The sequence below is a fragment of the Mustela erminea genome, chromosome 2 (genome assembly GCF_009829155.1).
Source record: "Mustela erminea isolate mMusErm1 chromosome 2, mMusErm1.Pri, whole genome shotgun sequence".
Taxonomy (NCBI): Eukaryota; Metazoa; Chordata; class Mammalia; order Carnivora; family Mustelidae; genus Mustela; species Mustela erminea.
In genome coordinates this window covers 116,866,985-116,887,186 of record NC_045615.1, presented here as the reverse complement: position 1 = coordinate 116,887,186, position 20,202 = coordinate 116,866,985, and the positions used below count along the sequence as shown (strand labels likewise).

Sequence of the window (20,202 nt, the reverse complement as noted above, 5' to 3'; positions counted from 1 at the left end):
GTTTTTGTACACAATTATGTGTTCTTTGATGATAGTTCTTTATTTTTATGCTTATGGCATAGAAATAACTGATACTGGAAGAAATTATTGGAGGAAGGTAATTTGAGGACTCTTGGTACCTACTGAATAACTAATAGCAATCCCTGTGAGCATGTTTAAAAGTTGGTAATTGACCATTTCATAATGTTGGCATTTTAACGCATGGTAGGGTGTGGGTGTTCAGGCTTCACTATTTATAGTAGTGAAAAGAGCTGTATTTTATAAAGTCAGTATACTATATATAGTTTTCTTCTAATGAAGTTCTTGATAAGTGCAAGCTGTTTTAGCTTTGTCATTTCTGTTTCTTTTACTGTTGTCACTCAAAAAGTATTCTACTGATAGGGCTGCTTTTAAAGTAATTTCTACACCCATCGTCGGAATCAAACTCACAACCCTGAGATCAAGAGTTGCATACTCAAATACCTACTGAGCTAGCCAGGTACCCCATCTACTGATAGGTGCTGATTTCACTTGTATTGTTCTAGAACAGTAAATATAAAGTTGCCTTACTCTTTTTAATGACTGTATAGTTTGTTTTATTCTATTGATGGGCACTCAAGGTTTGTAGTTTTGGTATTAAAAACACTTGCTTGGGTACCTGGGTGACTCAGTCAGTTGAATGTCTGCCTTCTGCTCTGGTTGTCATGTCCAGGTCCTGGGATTTGAGCCCTGCTCAGTGGGGAGTCTGCTTCTCATTTTCTCTTTCCTTCTCCCCCTCCCCCTGCTTGTGCTTTCTCTCTCTCTCAAATAAATAAAATATTAAAAAGAAAAACATGTGCTGCCCTTAGTACCCTCCTAACAAAACCTGGTACACATATTTTTTCACACATTGACACATATATGCCCGAAATGAATTCCCTACAAATGAAATTGGTTGAGTTACAGGGTTATGTTTGAATTTTATTATATTGCCAGATTGCCTTTCATAGAGATTTATCTACTCTGGCCAGTAAGGAATGAGCAAATGAATGTTTGTTTCTGTATCCTTGCCAGCATTGTATTGTGGAACTTTTTTTTTCTTTGTCATTATTTTAAGTGAAAAATGAAATATTAGGTTTTAATTTGCATTTCTTTTGTATGAAATTGAGCTTTTTACGTGTTATTTATGAGCCATTTGTGTTTCTTTTTGAGCTTAGAGTAGTGCTTTTCTCATTTTTCCTGAAGTATTGCTACCTGCTTGACAGTTATTTATAAGGTGCTATTTTAAAATGCATCCCAATCCCAGAGAAGGTAAATTTGAAAAAAATGTACAGTATTACAGGATTAATGAAACTTGGTGTTTGTCCATCTCTCTGTGGTTAGTTGGCTTTTTTTATATTGATTGTAGGAGCTCTTAACAGAATTAGCATTCTGGATATCAGCTGCAATTTTCTTAACAAAATTGGCCTTCAGGATTTAAGTTCCAATTTTTATTCACTTTGCCATGTTTCTTTGCTTTGTTTATCACACTTTATGCCATGTAGAAACTTGAATTTTATATAGGTGTTTTGAATTAGTTGAAGATGTATTCAGTTATTGAACAATTATTTGAATCCATGTGTTGTAGTATTTTTGTTTTACACATCTTTGATCTATTTGAGATTTTTTTAAGGAGATAAAAGGTTTGAGGTAGGGATTTAGGTAGGTTCACACTCTGTGTCTCTCTTAACACATTCCTACACCAGAGAACGTAACACTAAGTTATTGGGGATTGTTTCCCCATGTAGGCACAGTTGTGCATTAGTTTTTGACATCCACTAAAGTTCTGAATAATCTTATACAGAGTTTGTTAAAAATTTCTGGTGTACATTTTGGGAAACTTTCACCTATGTATCTATTTTCTTTGAACCAGACAAATTGAGAAATTTTTCAAAAAATTATAAATATAAACAGAAAACTAAGTAATACTTTCGTAGTCTGTAATGTTTTATAATACTTTTTTCATGTTGGAATTGGTGTTATTGGTCAGGGTCAGGGTTGGCATTTGGCTTATAGTTGTGTTATGCCATTTGCATGTGCCCATTGCAAAAAAGAAATTCTCAAGATAAGTTCATACTACTCAGCACACTGAATTTTTTTTTGTTTATTTTATTAATTAAGCAGTCATGGTTGAAAATATAAACTGTTTCTGACTTAATCTTCAGGGATCTTTTGCTGCTTTAGGCATCTATTTAATCTGCCTCTGTATAACTTGATTTAGACTATTGCATCTCAGGCTTTAGCAAGCATCAGACTCAGGAAAGCTTGTTCGAACAGATTGTTATGACTCCTCTTCAAAATTTCTCATTAAGCAGGTCAGGAGTGAGACCCAAGTTTTATATTTTTAACTGGTTCACAGGTGGTAGTACAGATGACTACTTAAGCAAGTTTTTGTTTCAGAACTGAAGAACACTGAATACTAGCGTATCCAGTCAGAGGTAGAGTTTGACTCTCCTATTCAGTTTTCAATTATTAGTCTATTGTTGAAACTTCAAAATTAGGTGATCAAAGTTTTATTATTGTGACACCCTACTTTTTTGTGACTGATGCCTTACTGTGGTTAAATATTCCATTAGTACTGAGAGGAAGGTAGTAAAATTGAAGATGGCTATGGCCTTTATAGGATCAGCAGTAAAGGTTCTGCCTTTTTCTGTGCTTTGTGTTTGGTTGCATTTTCTTTTTAAATCAGAGGGCTTCATTTATCTAGTAGTATAGCAAGTCATCTGGTGGCTTTTCTTTTTTCTCAGGGTTAATAAGGACCTTAATTTCACATACACATAAAATTCATGCATAATTTAAAAAGGAAACAAAAACAAGGAAAAGCCATAAAGGATACAGGGGAACAGTTCTGTTAATACACAGATAAAGTGCTGTTCCATACAAAACAACAGAAAGAATCAGAATCAAGTCACTCTAAATATAAAGAAAGAAAATCACCTCAAATACTCTGCCAAAGTTGCCGGTAAATCTGATAGTGGCTTAATAAGAGAAGTGTAGGACCTTTCCGTTTGCCTCTCCATAGCATAAGTAAACAACAGTGACAACAGGTCAGAGGAGTCTCGATGGAGGGACAAACCCAGAGGGGGAAGGAAACCTGGGGGAAGGATAGGTGTGTGGTCTTGCTCCCAGCTTCCCCTCTGTTCTTGAAATAGGCCAGGTCGGTTGATTGGTCATTATTTTGACATTTGACCTTTTGAACTTGGGTTTTTTTTTTTTTTTAAGATTTTATTTATTTATCTGACAGAGATCACAAGTAGGCAGAGAGGCAGGCAGAGAGAGAGGAGGAAGCAGGCTCTCCGCGGAGCAGAGAGACAGATGTGGGGCTCGATCTCAAGACCCTGGGATCATGACCCGAGCTGAAGGCAGAGGCTTTAACCCACGGAGCCACCCAGGTGCCCCTGAACTTGGGTTTTAATCCACAGCCTCATCCCTTCTTGTTTTTTGCCAGTGAACATGTCGGTACTTTGGAGCCTCTTAATGTACTTTAAGAAAAGTTCAGTGTTCCTAAAATCAGCTGTGTATGTTGATGCTGGCACACTTGTAATTTTATCAAAACTTACAGCACCCATAGAAAGAAAAATTTACTGTGTAATAATATAACAACAAAAAACAGTGCCTGAAGTCTCGTAAATGAAAGCATGCCATAAAGGAATCGATGATTGTGGTGACACACAGCAAAGAATTGTCCCAAAACTCTCAAGGCCTAACAAACTGTAGTTTTTTTTAAAAAAAAAAAAAGTATGTTTTTCATATGTTAAATAAGATATACTAATGGAGACAGGATTAGAATTTTGAGGTGACTACTGAGAAAGATGTTGGATGGCAGAAATCTGTTCAGTTTTGGTACACACTTAAAAGAGAGCATTACTCAGTGTTAAAGTAAGATAGGAAAAGGATGTACCTGCATACTTGTTTTGGGGGGACACTTTTATGTGACTTCCATCCGCTACTGGGTTGAGGGTTTTTTTTGTTTTTGTTGTTGTTGTTGTTGTTGTTGTTTTTTGATGGACAGAGATCACAAGTAGGCAGAGAGGAAGGGAAGCAGGCTCCGTGCCGAACAGAGAGCCTGATGCAGAGAGCCCGATGCGGGACTTGATTCCAGGACCCTGCGATCATGACCTGAGCTGAAGGCAGAGGCTTTAACGCACTGAGCCACTCAGGTACCCCTGGGTGAGGTTTTTTTTTAAAGATCTCTCTTTATATAGAAGATCCAGATGTACTTGGAAAGTCTGGCTCTGTTTCCTTGATTTAAAAGGTAATGGGCACCTGGGTGGCTCAGTTGGTTAAGCCTCCAACTCTTGGTTTCTGCTCAGGTTATGATCTCAGGGTTGTGAGAACAAGCCCAGCTCTGGCTCCAGGTTCACTCAGTGTGGAGTCTGCTTGAGATTCTCTTGCCTCTGCCTGTCTGACGGCTCTTGTATGTGCCTGTGCACACGTGTGCTCTCTCTCAGATAAATCTTTTTTAAAAAGGCCATCTGAGGATTGGGGGTCAATTAAATCAGGTTAGAAAAAGTTTGGCTGACTAAGAGCATCGCTGCAGTCATTTCAGAGGACAAAGAAAGTAGTATAGTACTTATGTTTTAATATTCTAGTAAATATTAATATTTAATATTTACTCAGTAGTACTTTTGTTTTAGTATTACTGCTTATCTGTAGACCACAGATGAGCTTACAAACTACTTTTTTTCTGAATGTTTCCAAACCCCACCTCCACACCAGGTAACTTTTTGCTATTGTATTTATATGTACATTTTTCTTGGACTTCGAGGAGAGTATAGTATGTTAGTATAGGAGGGGCTCAGGATTGGGGATCAGTTCAGTGATACTTAGTCTTAAGATATTTAACTGGTTTTGAGACTCTGGGAAAGTTAACTACTAATAGTGAATTTTCTACGCTGGGAAATCAGCAATATTGATTATATTTCTAAGAGACCTTTCATCTTTAATTACAATATTTATTTTAGAGAATGCATGCACGCAAGTGGGTGAAAGGGCAGAGGAAAAGAATCTCACACAGGCTCCCCGCTAAGCGCAGAGCCCAACTTAACTCGGGGCTCCATCTCATAACCCTGACATCATGACCTGAGCTGAAACCAAAAGTTGGTACGCTTAACTGACAGAGCCACCCAGGTGCCCCTACAAATGTAATTTTTTCCGAAGCTTTCTATTACACAAACAGCAGACTTCCTACATTCCTGTCGTGCAGGAGAGGTAACAGTAACATCTCAGAATTAGATCACTGTGTGATGATCAAATGCTGAGACACCTGTTAGGAGTCTGTCTCTGGAGTCTGGAAGTCAGAGGGTTTAGTTGACCGTTTAACTTAGTACATATATTATACGTACTTCCTAATAAAACAAGACAGATAGGAGTTCCATTAACATACAATATCTGTATTCTGCCCTTTGCAACATTTTCCCTCAGAAAAATCTAAAAGAATGAGCATTGGGGTTAGCTGTGCTTTTAAATGCCTCTGCACTGTTGTAGTTGTGTGAAGCTTGAGTGTAAGGAGGGTAAAGATCAAAATAAAGAGGGTGACTTTTTTTTTTTTAACAAGTTTCAAGGAGTTTTCAAGTTAAAGCCTGGTACTTTTATCAGTTCTGTGACTTTTTCATATTTTTAGTATTTGAGATTGAGGTACATTTTTACAGTCTGAGAGTCTTATAAACTGGTAGCGATTTGGTGGTGGTTATTGCCTGTGAGTGCTTGAACTTGATCTAGCTGTACATATTTCACTTCAGATAAGTAATGCACTATTGTTGGAACTACATGTACTGGGTTTATTTGCTAATTCCATAAAATGCATTCAAAAAGATTATCCTGGGATTCCATGTTGGAATGAGTAAGCTTGGATACTGAGCATGGTGTACATTTGATAGTATTTAAGCAAATATTTATTGTTCAAAGAGTAACCAGTTCATTCCCCCCCCCCCCCAAGAACAGACAAGAGCTTTGTGGAATCTGAGGAAGTTACACACAAGCAGATGATACTGTATTATGTTTCGCTACTGAGATAATGTGCAAAAGGATTGCCTATTTCATGTCAGTAATTAACAGCTGAAGTCAGGAGGAATTACTAAATGTCCTCAAATAGATCAGAGATATTTCAAAGCAGCTAAAGCAGCTAGAGGCTATAGTGTAGCTGATTCATGCACTATGCTGCACTGTCATTAAGCCATTGAGTCATATTTTAATTGGCACTGTTTTTTTCTTTCATGGTCTTAATATAAAATAATCTTTAGGTAATTCTGTGTTAATTGCAGAAATGTAGTTTACTTTAAAAAATATGGTCAAATAAGAAGCTAAAATATATAGAGTAAGGATGGGTTTGTTTGCCCAAAGTCTTACTAAACTTAGAATTAAGTTAAAGTGAAATAAGGAGAACAGTTCACTTTTGCTGTACATTGTCAATTTAGTGAACTTAACTGCTCCAGAAAATCACATTAGCTAAAAATACCAAGTTAGTCCATGAAAGATTAGGTTAGACTAATTTGTAAAAAATAAAAACCCCAAAATGGTGAAGTTAGAAATGATGACGTCTCATTTTTATACTGCTTTTAAATTTGTAAATCTTGAATTGAATGAACTGTGACTTTAGCCTATACAGGCAGACTTTGTTTTGTCCGTGTGCCAAACTCTAGGGATAGTTGTTTTCTCTTAGTGACAGTAGCAGCCAGAGTAGAATGGATGGGAGATGGCTGGCCCATAACACCACTTGCAAACCAAACCATCCTGCATCACGTGCCATATTAGCTGTTTTATCTTGAGCCATCTCTAAATCTCCTTTCCCTCTCTGCATTGATTTAGGGGATGTCTTTGTCCTATTGTATCTCTCATATTTATCAACATTTCTGTAGTGCTAATGCTGCCCCTTACTCCATGAATGTATTCCTTTTTGTGCTTGCCATTATGTCATTGAATTGGACGGGACTGGGCAAACAGATGGTAGACTTTTGTGCTGTCTCAACCCTTTTGAACCAAGGAAGCCTGTTGGCTTAAGTGGGGAATTACTAATACGGCTTTAAAGAAATGTGCATTTGCATTGTGGTAACATTTTAGTGATACGGTATTATAAAACAACTTAAAGTGACTTCTTTTGTTTTGGAAGTTGAACATTTTTGTTTTAAATTGTTTTTGAGAAACTCACTTAAGTGATGCATTTTGGCTTTGGCATTTGTATGAAACCATGTGTTAATTATATTCCATAAGCAGATTTAATCTCGTTTTCTTAATGCATTTCAGTATTACAGTCTCACCTGACAAAATTTGGTAGTGTATAGCTTGTTTGATACTCTTAGAAATTTTTATTCATGTTTAATTTTGCAACTGATTATGAAACAATAGCCCAATTTGTTTTGGGAAAAATTTAATTTTGATTTTCCTGATGTCTTTGCATGTCATGAAGTTGAGTTTTAAAATGTTCTAAATGAACCTTGGCCAACTTGTTTTTTGTGAATATAGGTATATGACTGATGGGATGCTACTTCGTGAAGCTATGAATGATCCCCTCCTGGAGCGTTATGGAGTAATAATTCTTGATGAGGCTCATGAAAGGACTTTGGCTACAGATATCCTCATGGGTGTTCTGAAGGAAGTTGTAAGACAGAGATCAGACTTAAAGGTGAAATAATTTTTTTACTCATTTATTTCATTAAAAAAGGTATATTTTAAAAAACAGGATATATGCCAATCATTCTAATCACCTATAAAATACCAGCTGTAAAACAAGTAACCAGTAAGTACCTACATTGTTACTTTTCTTTGTTTCTAAGGTATGTAACTGTGTCTTCATGTGTGTTCTTGGTATGATTTCACTTTTTTTTTTTTTTAAGATTTTATTTATTTATTTGACAGAGAGAAATCACAAGTAGATGGAGAGGCAGGCAGAGAGAGAGAGAGAGAGGGAAGCAGGCTCCCTGCCGAGCAGAGAGCCCGATGCGGGACTCAATCCCAGGACCCTGAGATCATGACCTGAGCCCAAGGCAGCGGCTTAACCCACTGAGCCACCCAGGCACCCCATGATTTCACTTTTTAGTAATGTATTTTTAAGCCAGATCTTTTCCATTTCTAACCTGCCTGTTTTCTAGTGATCTAATAACCCTGCTTACCCTACCTTTCATTAAATATAGAAACCTCAAATCTTTGTCCTGCTTCAACATAAACACACCCATTATAACTCGTCATGTTGGGTAATAGGAACAGCTATACCCAGAACAAGCAAGCCTTTCCTCAGAAATGTGTTCACTTCACCTAGTTTGCTTGGGTTTTTCTTCTTTCTGTTATATTGCCACTACCCTGGCCAGTGTTAAAACCGTTTATAAGGGCTTAAAACAGACTGAATTTTCTGACCTTTTTGCCTCGAGTTTAGGAAGTGCCTCTCTCTCTCTCTCTCTCTTTTTTTAAAATATTTTACTTATTCATTTGGCAGAGAGGGAACACAAGCAAGGGAAGTGGGAGAGGGAGAAGCAGGCTTCCCGGTGATCGGGGAGCCTGATCAGGGGCTCAATCCCAGGACCCTGGGATCATGAACTGAGCCACCCAGGCACCCCATGAATTGTGTGTCTGTACCGTTTATTGGAGCTTGGGCTGCTCATTCAGTTGTTAGCATATATGTGTTAACGGGATTGTACACGGTGCAGAAAGATTCTGGGTCTTAAAACAATTGTTATCTTAGTATGTTTTTGCCTATAAATTAAAATTATGCTTTTAAAGAATGTATTTAAAAAATTAATGCTGTCATTATTGATTAAAGTTTATGAACGGTTGAAGTTTTTGTTTTGTTTTAATTGAAGTATAGTGGACACGCAATGTTATCTTAGTTTCTGATGTACGGCATAGTGATTGGTAATGACAACTCTGCATTCATTATGCTGTGCTCACCTCGAGTATAGCTACCATCTGTGACCATACAACACTATTAAAATACCATTGCCTATATTTCCTATGCTGTACCTTTCATTCGCATGACTTATGCATTCCATAGGTGGAAGTTTGACACTTCTACTCTGCTTCACTTATGTTGTCCATCCCTCCACCCTCTTCTGGCAGCTACCAGTTCTTTGTATGTATAGGCCTGTTTCTGCTTTTTGTTCTTTAGAGTTCACATATAAGTGAAATCAGGTGTGGGTTATTAAAGCTTTTAAGAAAGAAAGTCAAAGTAGAAATTACTCTGTAGTAGAATGTTTTATGGGGTGCCTTCTTTTTAAGTAAACTTTTTAATGGGTCCTGTAACGTGTGATTTATGTTGTGGGGGGTGGGGGTGACTGCCCTGTGTTGTAGCCCTTAACCCTAACCCCTAAATGGCCTTTTGTGGCTGTGGCTTTTTACAACAGTGTAGAAAATCCCTATGTAGGAATTTTTCTGAAGAAGTCATACTTATTCAAAGTGATTTGGAAGAAGGAGAAAATTTATACCTGTGCCACTGATGTTTTTTTCTTTTTTGCATTTCCTGTTTATTCTTGTGTGCAAGGTTATCATTTTCCGTCTTAATACAGTAGTAATTATACTGTGTATTAATGTTTTTATCAATCCCTTTTACATATTATGAAAACTAAATGTGTTAGGAACATTTTATGAACTTTGGGTTTTCAGGTATTGTTTCATGAAGATGTAGTTTATTGGATATTGAGTTTTCTTTCTAATTTTTTAAAATGTTAGTAACTTTTACTACAGCTCAGCGTTTCTGTGTTTGATTTTTTTTTTTTTAAGATTTATTTTAGAGAAAGGGAGCATGAACTGGGGGGAGGGGCAGTGAGGGAGAGAACAGAACTTTAAACAGACTCCTTACTGAGCTGGGGGTGGGGGATGATCTCAGAATTCTGAGATCATGACCTGAGCTGAAATCAAGAGTCAGATGCTTGGGGCACCTGGGTGGCTCAGTGGGTTAAAGCCTCTGCCTTCGGCTCAGGTCATGATCCCAGAGTCCTGGGATAGAGCCCCACATCAGGCTCTCTGCTCAGCGGGGAGCCTGCTTTCTCCTCTCTCTGCCTACTTGTGATCTCTGTCTGTCAAATAAATAAATAAAATCTTAAAAAAAAAAAAAAGAGTTAGATGCTTAATGTCCTGAGCCACCCAGGTGCCCCAGCATTTGATTTTTTTATAATTAATTTGTATGAGGATTTTTATAGGTTTTTAAATAACATATATAGAATATATATATTATATATAGAACAGTAACCGTTACTTATCTTTTTTCCTTAAGAGCATTTAAGAATCCTTGAAGACAATCTCAAATAATTCACTGTTTTTGGTTTTTTTTTTTTTTTTTCCAGGTTATAGTTATGAGCGCTACTCTAGATGCAGGGAAATTCCAAATTTACTTTGATAACTGTCCTCTCTTAACTATTCCTGGGCGTACACATCCTGTTGAGATCTTTTATACTCCTGAACCAGAGAGAGATTATCTTGAAGCTGCCATTCGAACAGTGATCCAAATTCATATGTGTGAAGAGGAGGAGGGAGATCTTCTACTTTTCTTAACTGGTCAAGAGGTATAGTCATTATTTGCTTCACTATTTAGCCTTTAGCATATTAAATTATACAACTGTTATGAACTTGTATTAACCATGTATTTCTTATCCCAAGTTTTAAGGTTTTTCTTCAAGTTGATTGTATTTATGTATGACATATATAACCCCTTTGTCTCTGTACTCTATGAATACCCTTTTGTACGGTTGGTGTTTGTTAATTATCCTAAGAATGTTAAATGCTCTTAGAATTTCAAGGTTTAGTGATTGCCATCTCAGCTTTGGAGAGACCTGAGTGGTAAGTAGTGGTGTGGTAAAGCAAGAACCTGAACCACACAGCTGCTGTGAAAATCAGATTGTCCTAGTCAGTTAGCTTTTGAGTGACTTGGGTGCCCATTCAACATCAAAACAAATGTTTGTGTTTTGGTTTTGTTTTCCATGCCTTTACTAAGGATTAGAAGCATCACTGAAATTTCTTAGTTAGAATTTACCTCATTTTAAGATACACATTTTATTCTCAGGTGCTGCATTTTTTAAATTTATTTCCCACAGATTTAAAGGTGTGCTGTGACATCCTCAAGGTAAAGTTCAGGAAAGAGCTGTCTGGATAAGAAAGTTTCAGAGAGCCTTTTACTAGAGGTTTTCTTAAGGCCTTGTCCTTTGTTTCAGTAGGTTTTATGAATTTTCTAGAATGTGATTCTCAAACTAACACACATGCAGATCACTAAGAAAATTTGCAGATTCTGATTCAATAGATCTGGTGGAGTCTGAGATTCTATATTGCTAACAAGCTTCCAAGTAATGCTGAAGCTGTCCAGGGTTGAGTGGTGAGGTTCTAGAGTAGCGCTGTCCCCTCAGACCTTTCTTCAGTGCTGGACATGTTCTGTGTCTGTGCTGTTGAATATGGTAGTCACCAGAAATCTTACGGTTTTTGAGTATTTGAAATGTGGCTGTGAGAGGAGGGATTAAATTTTAATATTGCAGCATTTTTATAATTTAAATTTAAATAGCTACAGGTGCCATCCCTTCTACTTCAGGTTTTGTATGACCCACGAATTAGGAATTGTTTTTACATTTTTCAACAGTTTTAAGTAAGAACAAAAATGTGCAACAGAGATGATACATGGATGCAAAGCCTAAATTGTTTTGGCCCTTTACAATAAAAGGTCTGGCCCCTGCCCCAGAACATTTTTTCTGAAGTGTGGCCAGTGAACTGCCTGCTGAAGGGAGGCAAGCAAGTTCTTGGCCCTCTTGCAGACTTGCTGAGATAGGTGAAATCTTTGGTGAAATACAGCAATCTGCAACTTCAGTGAGGTCTGTGGGCCCTTTTTATATTTCCCTAGGTTTAAAGGTCCCTGTCCTAGAGGGATGTTTAAACCCACATAATTCCTGTAGTACATTAATGACACAACTATAAACACTGTTGTGGGGAATTGCCCTAGTTCTCCCAGATGGCAAATCAGAGGTCTCCTGTGTGACTGCCTGCCTCCATTGGAATGTAAATTATTTTATTTGTATTCAATTTCTACAGGAATGTTTGATAACACATAATATACCAGCAGATGCTATTGTTTTAAGAGCTATAAGTGTTGAGTAATTTTTTTTCCCTGCATTTCTTCAGTATTTATGTGAGCTATGATTTGTACCCCCATTGGCCATAGTTCTTTACTGTACAACAGGATTTTTCAACTTCAGCGCTATTTACATGATAGGTTCTGATCAGTTTTTTTGTTGCAGGGTAACCTGTGCATCGTGACATCTTTGGTCTTTACTCATTAGATGCATAACATTGTCTCCCCCAGTTGTAACAACCAAAAATGTCAGCAGACATTGCCACATGCCCCCTGGGTGGAAAATTATTCCCAGTTAAGAATCACACTTGTTCTTCTGGGAAATAAAATGTGTTGCAAATTCAGTTTTACAGATAGATCTATGTTGGTACTAGTCTTTTTTATGCATTTTGAATGGAAGAATTTTTATATATTTTGTAAGCAAGAGTACCAAATGCTTTTTTGATGGCATATAAATGGTATTTAGGCAGTAATGCAGTCTTTAGGCAGTTGTATTCATTTTGTCCTTTTATGCCTGGGCTCTAGTTCCCTGCTTCATCTAGAGGACTGCATAGTGTATTTTCTAAAATAGCCATTATGTTCAGATAACTAAACATATTAGAATTTTATCAGAAATATCAGATGGTCTCATGGTGAGGACCTGAGAAGCTTTCCTACGCTTTAAGTTCTTGTACTCGATGTTTTGGCAGCTATGTATGCTGTCGTTGGGGAAAGGAAGGGAGCAAGCCCCATGGTTTTCAAATGTCTGCTGGAGTATGTTTCCAGTAAAGTTATTGACTGTGATTGTGAACTAGGTTTGCGTTTGTTCTGCTACATTTTAAAAATCATCTTTAGGTGACTAGTCTTGAATTTGAAGATCTTTAGGGAGAAAGGAGCAGAGTACCTAATGTATTTTGTTTCACTGATTGTGTTTAGTAAAGCTGACTTAAAGATATATCATATTACTGTTTTTCATATCTGTGAACCTATTTTATTTTCATGTGGTCAATTAAATGGTAATTTCTCAGAATTTGTTATTCTTATTTTCATAAATTTGAATAGCACCTGTAAAATTCAGTTTTCTTAGGAAGTTTTAAAATGATTTTTAAGAGCATTTTACCGCTTTGACTGCTTAAACAATAATGCATCTGTAGTAATCTGAGTTAATTTGGGAGTAGGAGAGCAGTCTTGGTGAAATGTTGAGAAAGATTTGAATTCTAGAATAGTTTTTGGTAATTCTATGTTAATACATAAAATCTGGACTTGTGATTAAAATGAAGTGTGTTGCCTAGTGGAAGTCCTTAGGAGAGCTACACTTCTCAATTAGATAAGAATGATTATAATTGAAATATCAATTGTTTGTCAGGGATTACGTGAAGATGTTAAAACCATTCTTTAAGCAGCAGGTTATTTTATCTTCGATTTTGCTGAGTAAAATGCCTTTTCCATATACAGTGCGTTCAGCCTCCTCAAATTAGTGGTTCAAATTTATTTACTCACATATATTAATACTTTTGGGGCTGAAAGTCTTAAAAATTTTTGAGCTTCTGTCTCAGTAGTTAATATTGCTCATAAGTAAGCAACCCTGAGCAGATGGTTGCTTTATGCTGCTGAATGTCAATGAGCTTTGTGCTCTCCTGAACTTAATGTTGACTATGGAAGTTTGGTGAACTTTAGGAAAAATTTGTTGCAGTTTTAAAACTAAGTGTTTAGAACCTTGCTTGTGTGAAAAACAAGTGGTGTGGGACTTTTTCCCCCCTCCCATCACTAGGGATATCTTTATATCCCATGCAGTAGTGATTTTGTTTTATCTGTATACATATTTGACAGATTGGAAAGTATAAAGTTAGAATTACCTTGCTAAAATTCTGGAATCTGAAAACGTACACTGAGGCAGTTCGTTTTCTAAATGAAATCTGGAGGTTTAGAGACTTTGAAACTTCTGTTTTCTAGTCAAATATCTGGCTAAGTTAGCTAAATTAAAACAGTATTCTGAATATCGGCATCAGTTTTCGTGTGTTTATGTTTTATTTTAGAAAAATCTAATTTGGAGTTAAATTCAAATCTTTTTTATTTGGAAGAGATCTAATTTTGTATTTGCATACCAGCAGGGGGCATTCTAATCTAGACACAGCATTTAAATGCTTTTTTTTTCCTAAAAATACTTGTTTTGTTATATTTTTTTCTATCAGTCAGTAGCATTCTTTCATTTTCTTTTAGAAACTTCAGATTTCAGAGGGAAATATGAACATCGAATCTTCAATAATAATTTTCTACATGATAATTTTCAACCCTCTTACTGTTTTTTAAGAGAACTGCTATGTTTGAAACAGAGGGTGAAAAAATCTTTTGGTCTTAAGTATCCAAAGACTTTGTATTTTTTAACATGAAAACAGAGTTACACTTTGATAAAATCATTTGAAGGAAGATAATTTTAGTTTAATATAATAAAATAACAGACTACATTTACCTGATAAGAAATTTTTCCCCCCTCTTTTCTTTAATCATTCTGATTTTTGAGTAAGAGATAATTTGTTGATACCTTCTGATTGGGTCGTGCCTTGGACAGGCTGCCAGATCATTTAACATACTTCTGAATTTAACCAAATTAATGCTTTAGTAAAAGTTAAATTGTTGCTCTCTCCCCGTGCCCCCTCTTTTTAAGTCCCTTTACCACTGCTGTAGAGCCTCCGCCTAACCTTTCTTTCTCTGTCTCCCAACACTCTTGAGTATTTATTGAGTCCTCTCTTTAAAACGTAGAGATGAATGCAAATGCATTGGAAATTATTTTCTGTGGTCGGAAATTTTTTGAAGACGCTCTAAGTTATTTGGGTTACCTACTTTTAAATATCTGTGTTGATACTATAAAGGTGTTTGTTCTCATTAGGCACAATGAAGCAAATCTTCCATATAATCACGTTAGTGATATGTGACATTAAAGCCTAATTGGCTTATTTAAAATATCTAGCCCATCAATTTCTTTTAGATTGTAAAAATTTAAAAGGTTATGAGTGCAGTTAAATATTCCTTGGTGAATAATTTTAATTTCAGTACAATTTGTTGGGAATTTAATTAGGACTTTTGACTAGAAGAAAAGAGTGTGGAGTGCCAATAAATAGTTGTCTATTTGAGTACAGAAATCAAAATTCCTTCAATAGTTTTGGAAATCCCAATGAAGTTTATAACTTAGTTTTGATTTACCAAATTCAAAGTAAACGTCATAGAACTAATAAGATTATGATAAATACTTAAATGTTTCAGTGTGCATTTGTTTTGATTTTACACTCAGCCTTTTATTTTGTAGGAAATTGATGAAGCCTGTAAGAGAATAAAGCGCGAGGTAGATGATTTGGGCCCTGAAGTTGGTGACATTAAAATCATTCCGTTATACTCTACACTTCCGCCTCAGCAGCAACAACGCATTTTTGAGCCTCCGCCTCCAAAAAAGCAGAATGGAGCAATTGGAAGAAAGGTTAGCATTGAAATATTCTCTATAAATGTTTCATTAACACAGAACGGTGAGATATGAATCTGTTGAATTTTTAAGTACTAAGTTACGGGTGGTGGTGATCTGAGTTGCGCACTACAAAATAATCTGTATTTCAAAAGTAAATAGAAAAAAAGTGTATTTTGGTGGGATTTTATCTTTTGACCTTAGAGTAGTGAGAGCACTGTTTCCATCCCCCACAGGAAACGCCTCCTTAGTAAATGGGTGCTTGGTTAGGGTGGGTTAAGAAAAGCAAGAGATGATCAAGTGTTGTCTTTCTCTCCATTAAGTCACTTGGCAAAAGCTAAGCACTTTTTTCTTCAGTGCCTTGGCTTCTGCCTAGAATCTTCTTAAAGACCTAACCAATTGTCATGTCTGTAGGTATGAAATAACTAACTGCGCAGATTTCTGATAATAGCATTCATCGTGCTGCATTGCATAAATATGTGGGTTTCTTTAGGGCAGGAATGCCAGATTCTCTTAGTATGGATGTTTACCTGGCATAGGAAGGGGCAAGGGTTTTTCTAAACCTGTTTCTGGGCTCTTTGTTGGGAGGGGAAGGGGATCTGAGTTGAAGTTTAGTTTAAAAAAACTATAAAAAAAAAAAAACTATGCTTTTATTTTATTTTGAGAGCTGGAGGTTCTAGTAGGTTCTTCAAAAATAAAATTACATTGTTTGAAAATGTTTGAAAAACATTAGTGGAATTAGTCATTTACTAGGTTAAATAGCTGCTGAATATGAATTTTGGTAAGATTCTTAAGGTTTTTTTTTTTAAGTGGGTATTATTTACGTCATCACTTTGGGGGATTATTATCAAGGATTAAGTTTTGTGTACACAGACTACTAATGTATCTAGAATAAACTAGTCCCTCATGGTAACTGCTATAAATTCCTTGAGTATATTCCTGTAGAAAAAACTTTTGAAATATTACTTAGGTATGATTTATTTGTCAGTTAGATTTGGAAGTGATTGCTTTCTAATTTCTATATTCAGGACTATCAGATTCCCACAACTTTTTCTGCTGTTTGTTTCAGTCTTTTTGCTAATGTTTATCATTACTGAAAAGTTACACATTATAAAGATACTTAAATATATCAGGGCTACTAATACCTTTATATGGCTGTGTAAGTTAAATGAACTAAATACATTTTTCAAATTGAAGGAACCTACCAAAAGGATATACAACACCAGCCTAGTGGAATGTAAATCAACAAGCGATTGATAGGGAAAAAAAAATCAGCTTCTGAGATTTTCATAGATCGGCTGGAGTAGTAAATATGACTTTTTTGAAGAAACAGTGTGATCATAGCTTCATTATGTTGAACTTTCCAATTATTTTTGTCATAGTGCTGTCTGTAAAACACATTAAAACCTTTTTTCCATTTAAAATTTTTCCATCTTAAAATGTTAATAACATTTTACTTTATGTGCATACTCAGCTTTGGGGAAAACTTGAAGTTCTAAGTGATAGCTTTAGTATGTAATTTTGAAGTTGAAATTTTTGACTGAAAAGTGCTTATTCTCTTTGGAATTTTTAGCTTAATTCTGTATCAGTGGATGTATAAATAAAGTAGCTGTTTTCTTAAACATTTTTATAATAAAGAATAGACTGTAGGCAGATAATTTTTAATTTTTCTTAAAATCATGTACACTCTGTATATCTGCATTTAAGATTAGATTTTTTTTTTTAACCACTGAGCAAGATTTGCCGTATTTGTGTATCTTTTCATATAGCTCTTTTCATATCGTTTTTAGGTTACTTTGAGAAGTATGGGCCTGAGCTTATTGAAATGTATTTCACAAATCTGAGTTCTTTACTGTTAATTACAAGTTTACTGGAAATTTAGTTTCAGTCTGGTATAAGTCCAGTACAGGATACATTTTGTAGGATCTACAACTTAAGCGCATGAATTAGAATTTAACTGTATTACCTTTTGTGTTCTTGTAAATCCCGAGGATACTGAGGAGAATTTTGTCTCACTGAAAAGAGTGATTTAGCAGTAGTTGGATATATGTGTGTTGATGGCCACAGATGATGAGGGGACCACTGGCATCCCCAGTGGGTGGGCTCACTTTGGGATCCCATTGTGGGCTTTCAGTTCAGAGTCAAACCAGGGGTTATAGTGCTGCTTCATCTACTGGTGGTATTTCATTCAGCTAAAACAATAGGATCTCTTGGTGGGGAGTCATGTTCTCTCTTGGCATGAATGAGCTTCATCTTAGACGCTGAGAACACTGTCAAACACACAGATGCGTACAAGCACCCATTCCCCCGCTTGCGCCCCCTGCCCCCAACCATGATCCCAGGAGAGGGAGGGAGGACTTTTTGGCAGTTGGATTGTCAGTCTCATGTGGGGCATGTTTAAGGAAAAATAAGCAGTCACAGAGGAGGATTCACTCATCTAGTCATGTTTTTGGTGCTGGATGGGGAAACTGCCTGTAAGAAGGTGGGAGTGTCAGCTGAGAACCAGAGTGAGTAGGAAATTATTCTGTCCAGGCACCAACTGGCGCAGGAAGAGCAGGTGACCGGCAGTCCCATGGCTCTGGCTGGGTTAGACAGCTGTCTGAAGGATTGTTGGGACTGTGGGGAAGGAGGATGGGGAGGAATTAAGATGCACGCAGGTTATGTGAGGGAAAGTGGTTGCATACTGGAACAGGAAGAACTGGCAGTTGGTTGCTGTTTTCCTGTTGTCTTTAAAAAGAAATGTCACAACTTTGATAATATCCTTCTTATAAAATAAAGGACTAGAGGCCAAGGCTTCCTTCTTCTGTCATGAATTCATTATTCTGCCAGTTTATAGAATGGCGCGTTTATTCACAAGTGTGAATTCACTGTCAGTAACTGATACTCACAACTGATTTAAAAGTACGACGGAATATTTAGGGATGTATGGTCTGCTTCCAGTTGTGTAAAACCAAATACGATTTCATTGATTTCTTTGTTAAATTTGTTCTACTAGAAGGATAATAACATAAAGTAGAATGTAAGAAGTTAAAATGTTTGGAACAAAGAGAATATTTAATAGGTGTTTAAAAAATTCTGCCAGAATAAGTATAATTCTGTACATTTGGACACATTTTGTGAGGTAGTACCTTATTTGTTATCTTACTGATAGTATTAATTTATGTAAAATAGAGTTTATAATGTGATTGAGGTAAAACCTACAAAGCAGCCTTTTAGTATTAAAGTTTTAAAATGTAGACTATATTAAAGATAAAGTTTTATAGGCATTGGGGACTTAACTAGCATTCCTTTTACAAATAGTTACTGAATTCCTTTTATGTGAGCTTCTAACACAGCACTGCTGGTGAACTGTTTAAAAATTTTTAATGATCGAGAAAGGTTGGGAATGCATGTATTTTTGTGAGGGTAGATCATTTTACTTGTTTTGATCATGCTTGACATTTATTCAGATATTTGAGGTTAAGTTCAAGCTACAGTTTTGTATAAACATTAAAGTTTACTCATCAGTAAATTACTTATGTACATCTTTTGAGTACGTCTTACAATTGCTATTTAATAGATTTGGTGTTATTAAAACCTAGTAACTATTCTTTGATTTTGTTTAGTTTTTATTAATTTTGTCCATACAGATAGCTGATTTTTCTGTGGCTTATCTTACAGTTTACTAATTAACATGGCTCAAAGCATACACTGCTCAATAAAAAAGAGAAATGGCCCTTGTGGTGGTGGTTCTATAGTTTTAAAGAGAGGCTTAATGATCCACTATCTGAAGATAACTTAGTGTGGTACTGCTGGGAGGTGGACAAATAAAGAAGTTAATGTCCTTACTGAATTGGTGACCCCCACAGAGTTCCCTGGGGACTAAAAACCAAACTAGTTGAACCTAAATGCATTATTGTGTCCAAATAGAATTCAAGTAGAGCAACTCAGGTACTCTCAGTTCTACTACTTTGAAGTGGAATTATTGAAATAAATCAAAGTAGATTTCATTGCAAGGCATGTTATTGAGGGGGAAGGGGATAAATCTAGATAAAGTTTAATCTTAACACACTTAACATAAACACATAAAATGTGTCAAACTTTTTCCCACGGGTTTATTCTATATATAGGGGTTATTTGGGTTATTTACCTGAAATAATTGCTTGGTCAATGAGGTTTGAACACTTTTTAGGGCTCTTTGAACACTTACTGCCATGTTACAGTCTAGAAGTCTTGTACCATCTATATATATTTCCACTGGTCATATGTAGGTCCCTTGACAAATTCAGGATCACTTTGTGTTCTGACCAGTTCCTAATTAGATCATGTGCCACTTAACATCTAGAACATACTTATGGCTTGCCTTACTCTGTTGGTAAGTTTTCAAAGGAGCTAGAAGACTTTTACATCTCATTTATTTGTTCTTGTGTATTATATGTATGTGTGTTTTCTTTAGACCTAGCTAGTATTACTTCTCCAGCTCTAGTAATAGAGTCATTGGCAGAAGCACCATGAAAGTCATACAGTTACATGAGTTTTTCCATTTTTTGGTCCACAAACCTACTTCCCATGGTTTCAGAACCCTGCCCTTTTTCTCAAAGATACTTTAATACCTGCTAAATCAGTATGGTAAATAAGTTGTATTCAGAAGAAATTTTATTATGTTAAAGCTTTTCTAACCAATTTACTTTAAGCCTTTGGGGAAAAAGCTTGAAAGTAGTCATACTTCTCTAAGGTCTTTTTTAACACTACTGTT

General features: G+C 36.0%; 1 protein-coding gene across 1 annotated transcript in view; it reads left to right on the top strand.

Moving 5' to 3' along the window:
• Positions 1 to 20,202, top strand: part of DHX15 (DEAH-box helicase 15) — a 57,396-nt gene that overhangs the window by 20,365 nt on the left and 16,829 nt on the right. The window contains exons 4-6 of the mRNA XM_032333995.1: positions 7,459 to 7,618; positions 10,269 to 10,487; positions 15,318 to 15,485. Of these exons, the coding sequence (XP_032189886.1) occupies positions 7,459 to 7,618; positions 10,269 to 10,487; positions 15,318 to 15,485 (547 nt within the window). The remainder of the gene's footprint in view (positions 1 to 7,458; positions 7,619 to 10,268; positions 10,488 to 15,317; positions 15,486 to 20,202) is intronic.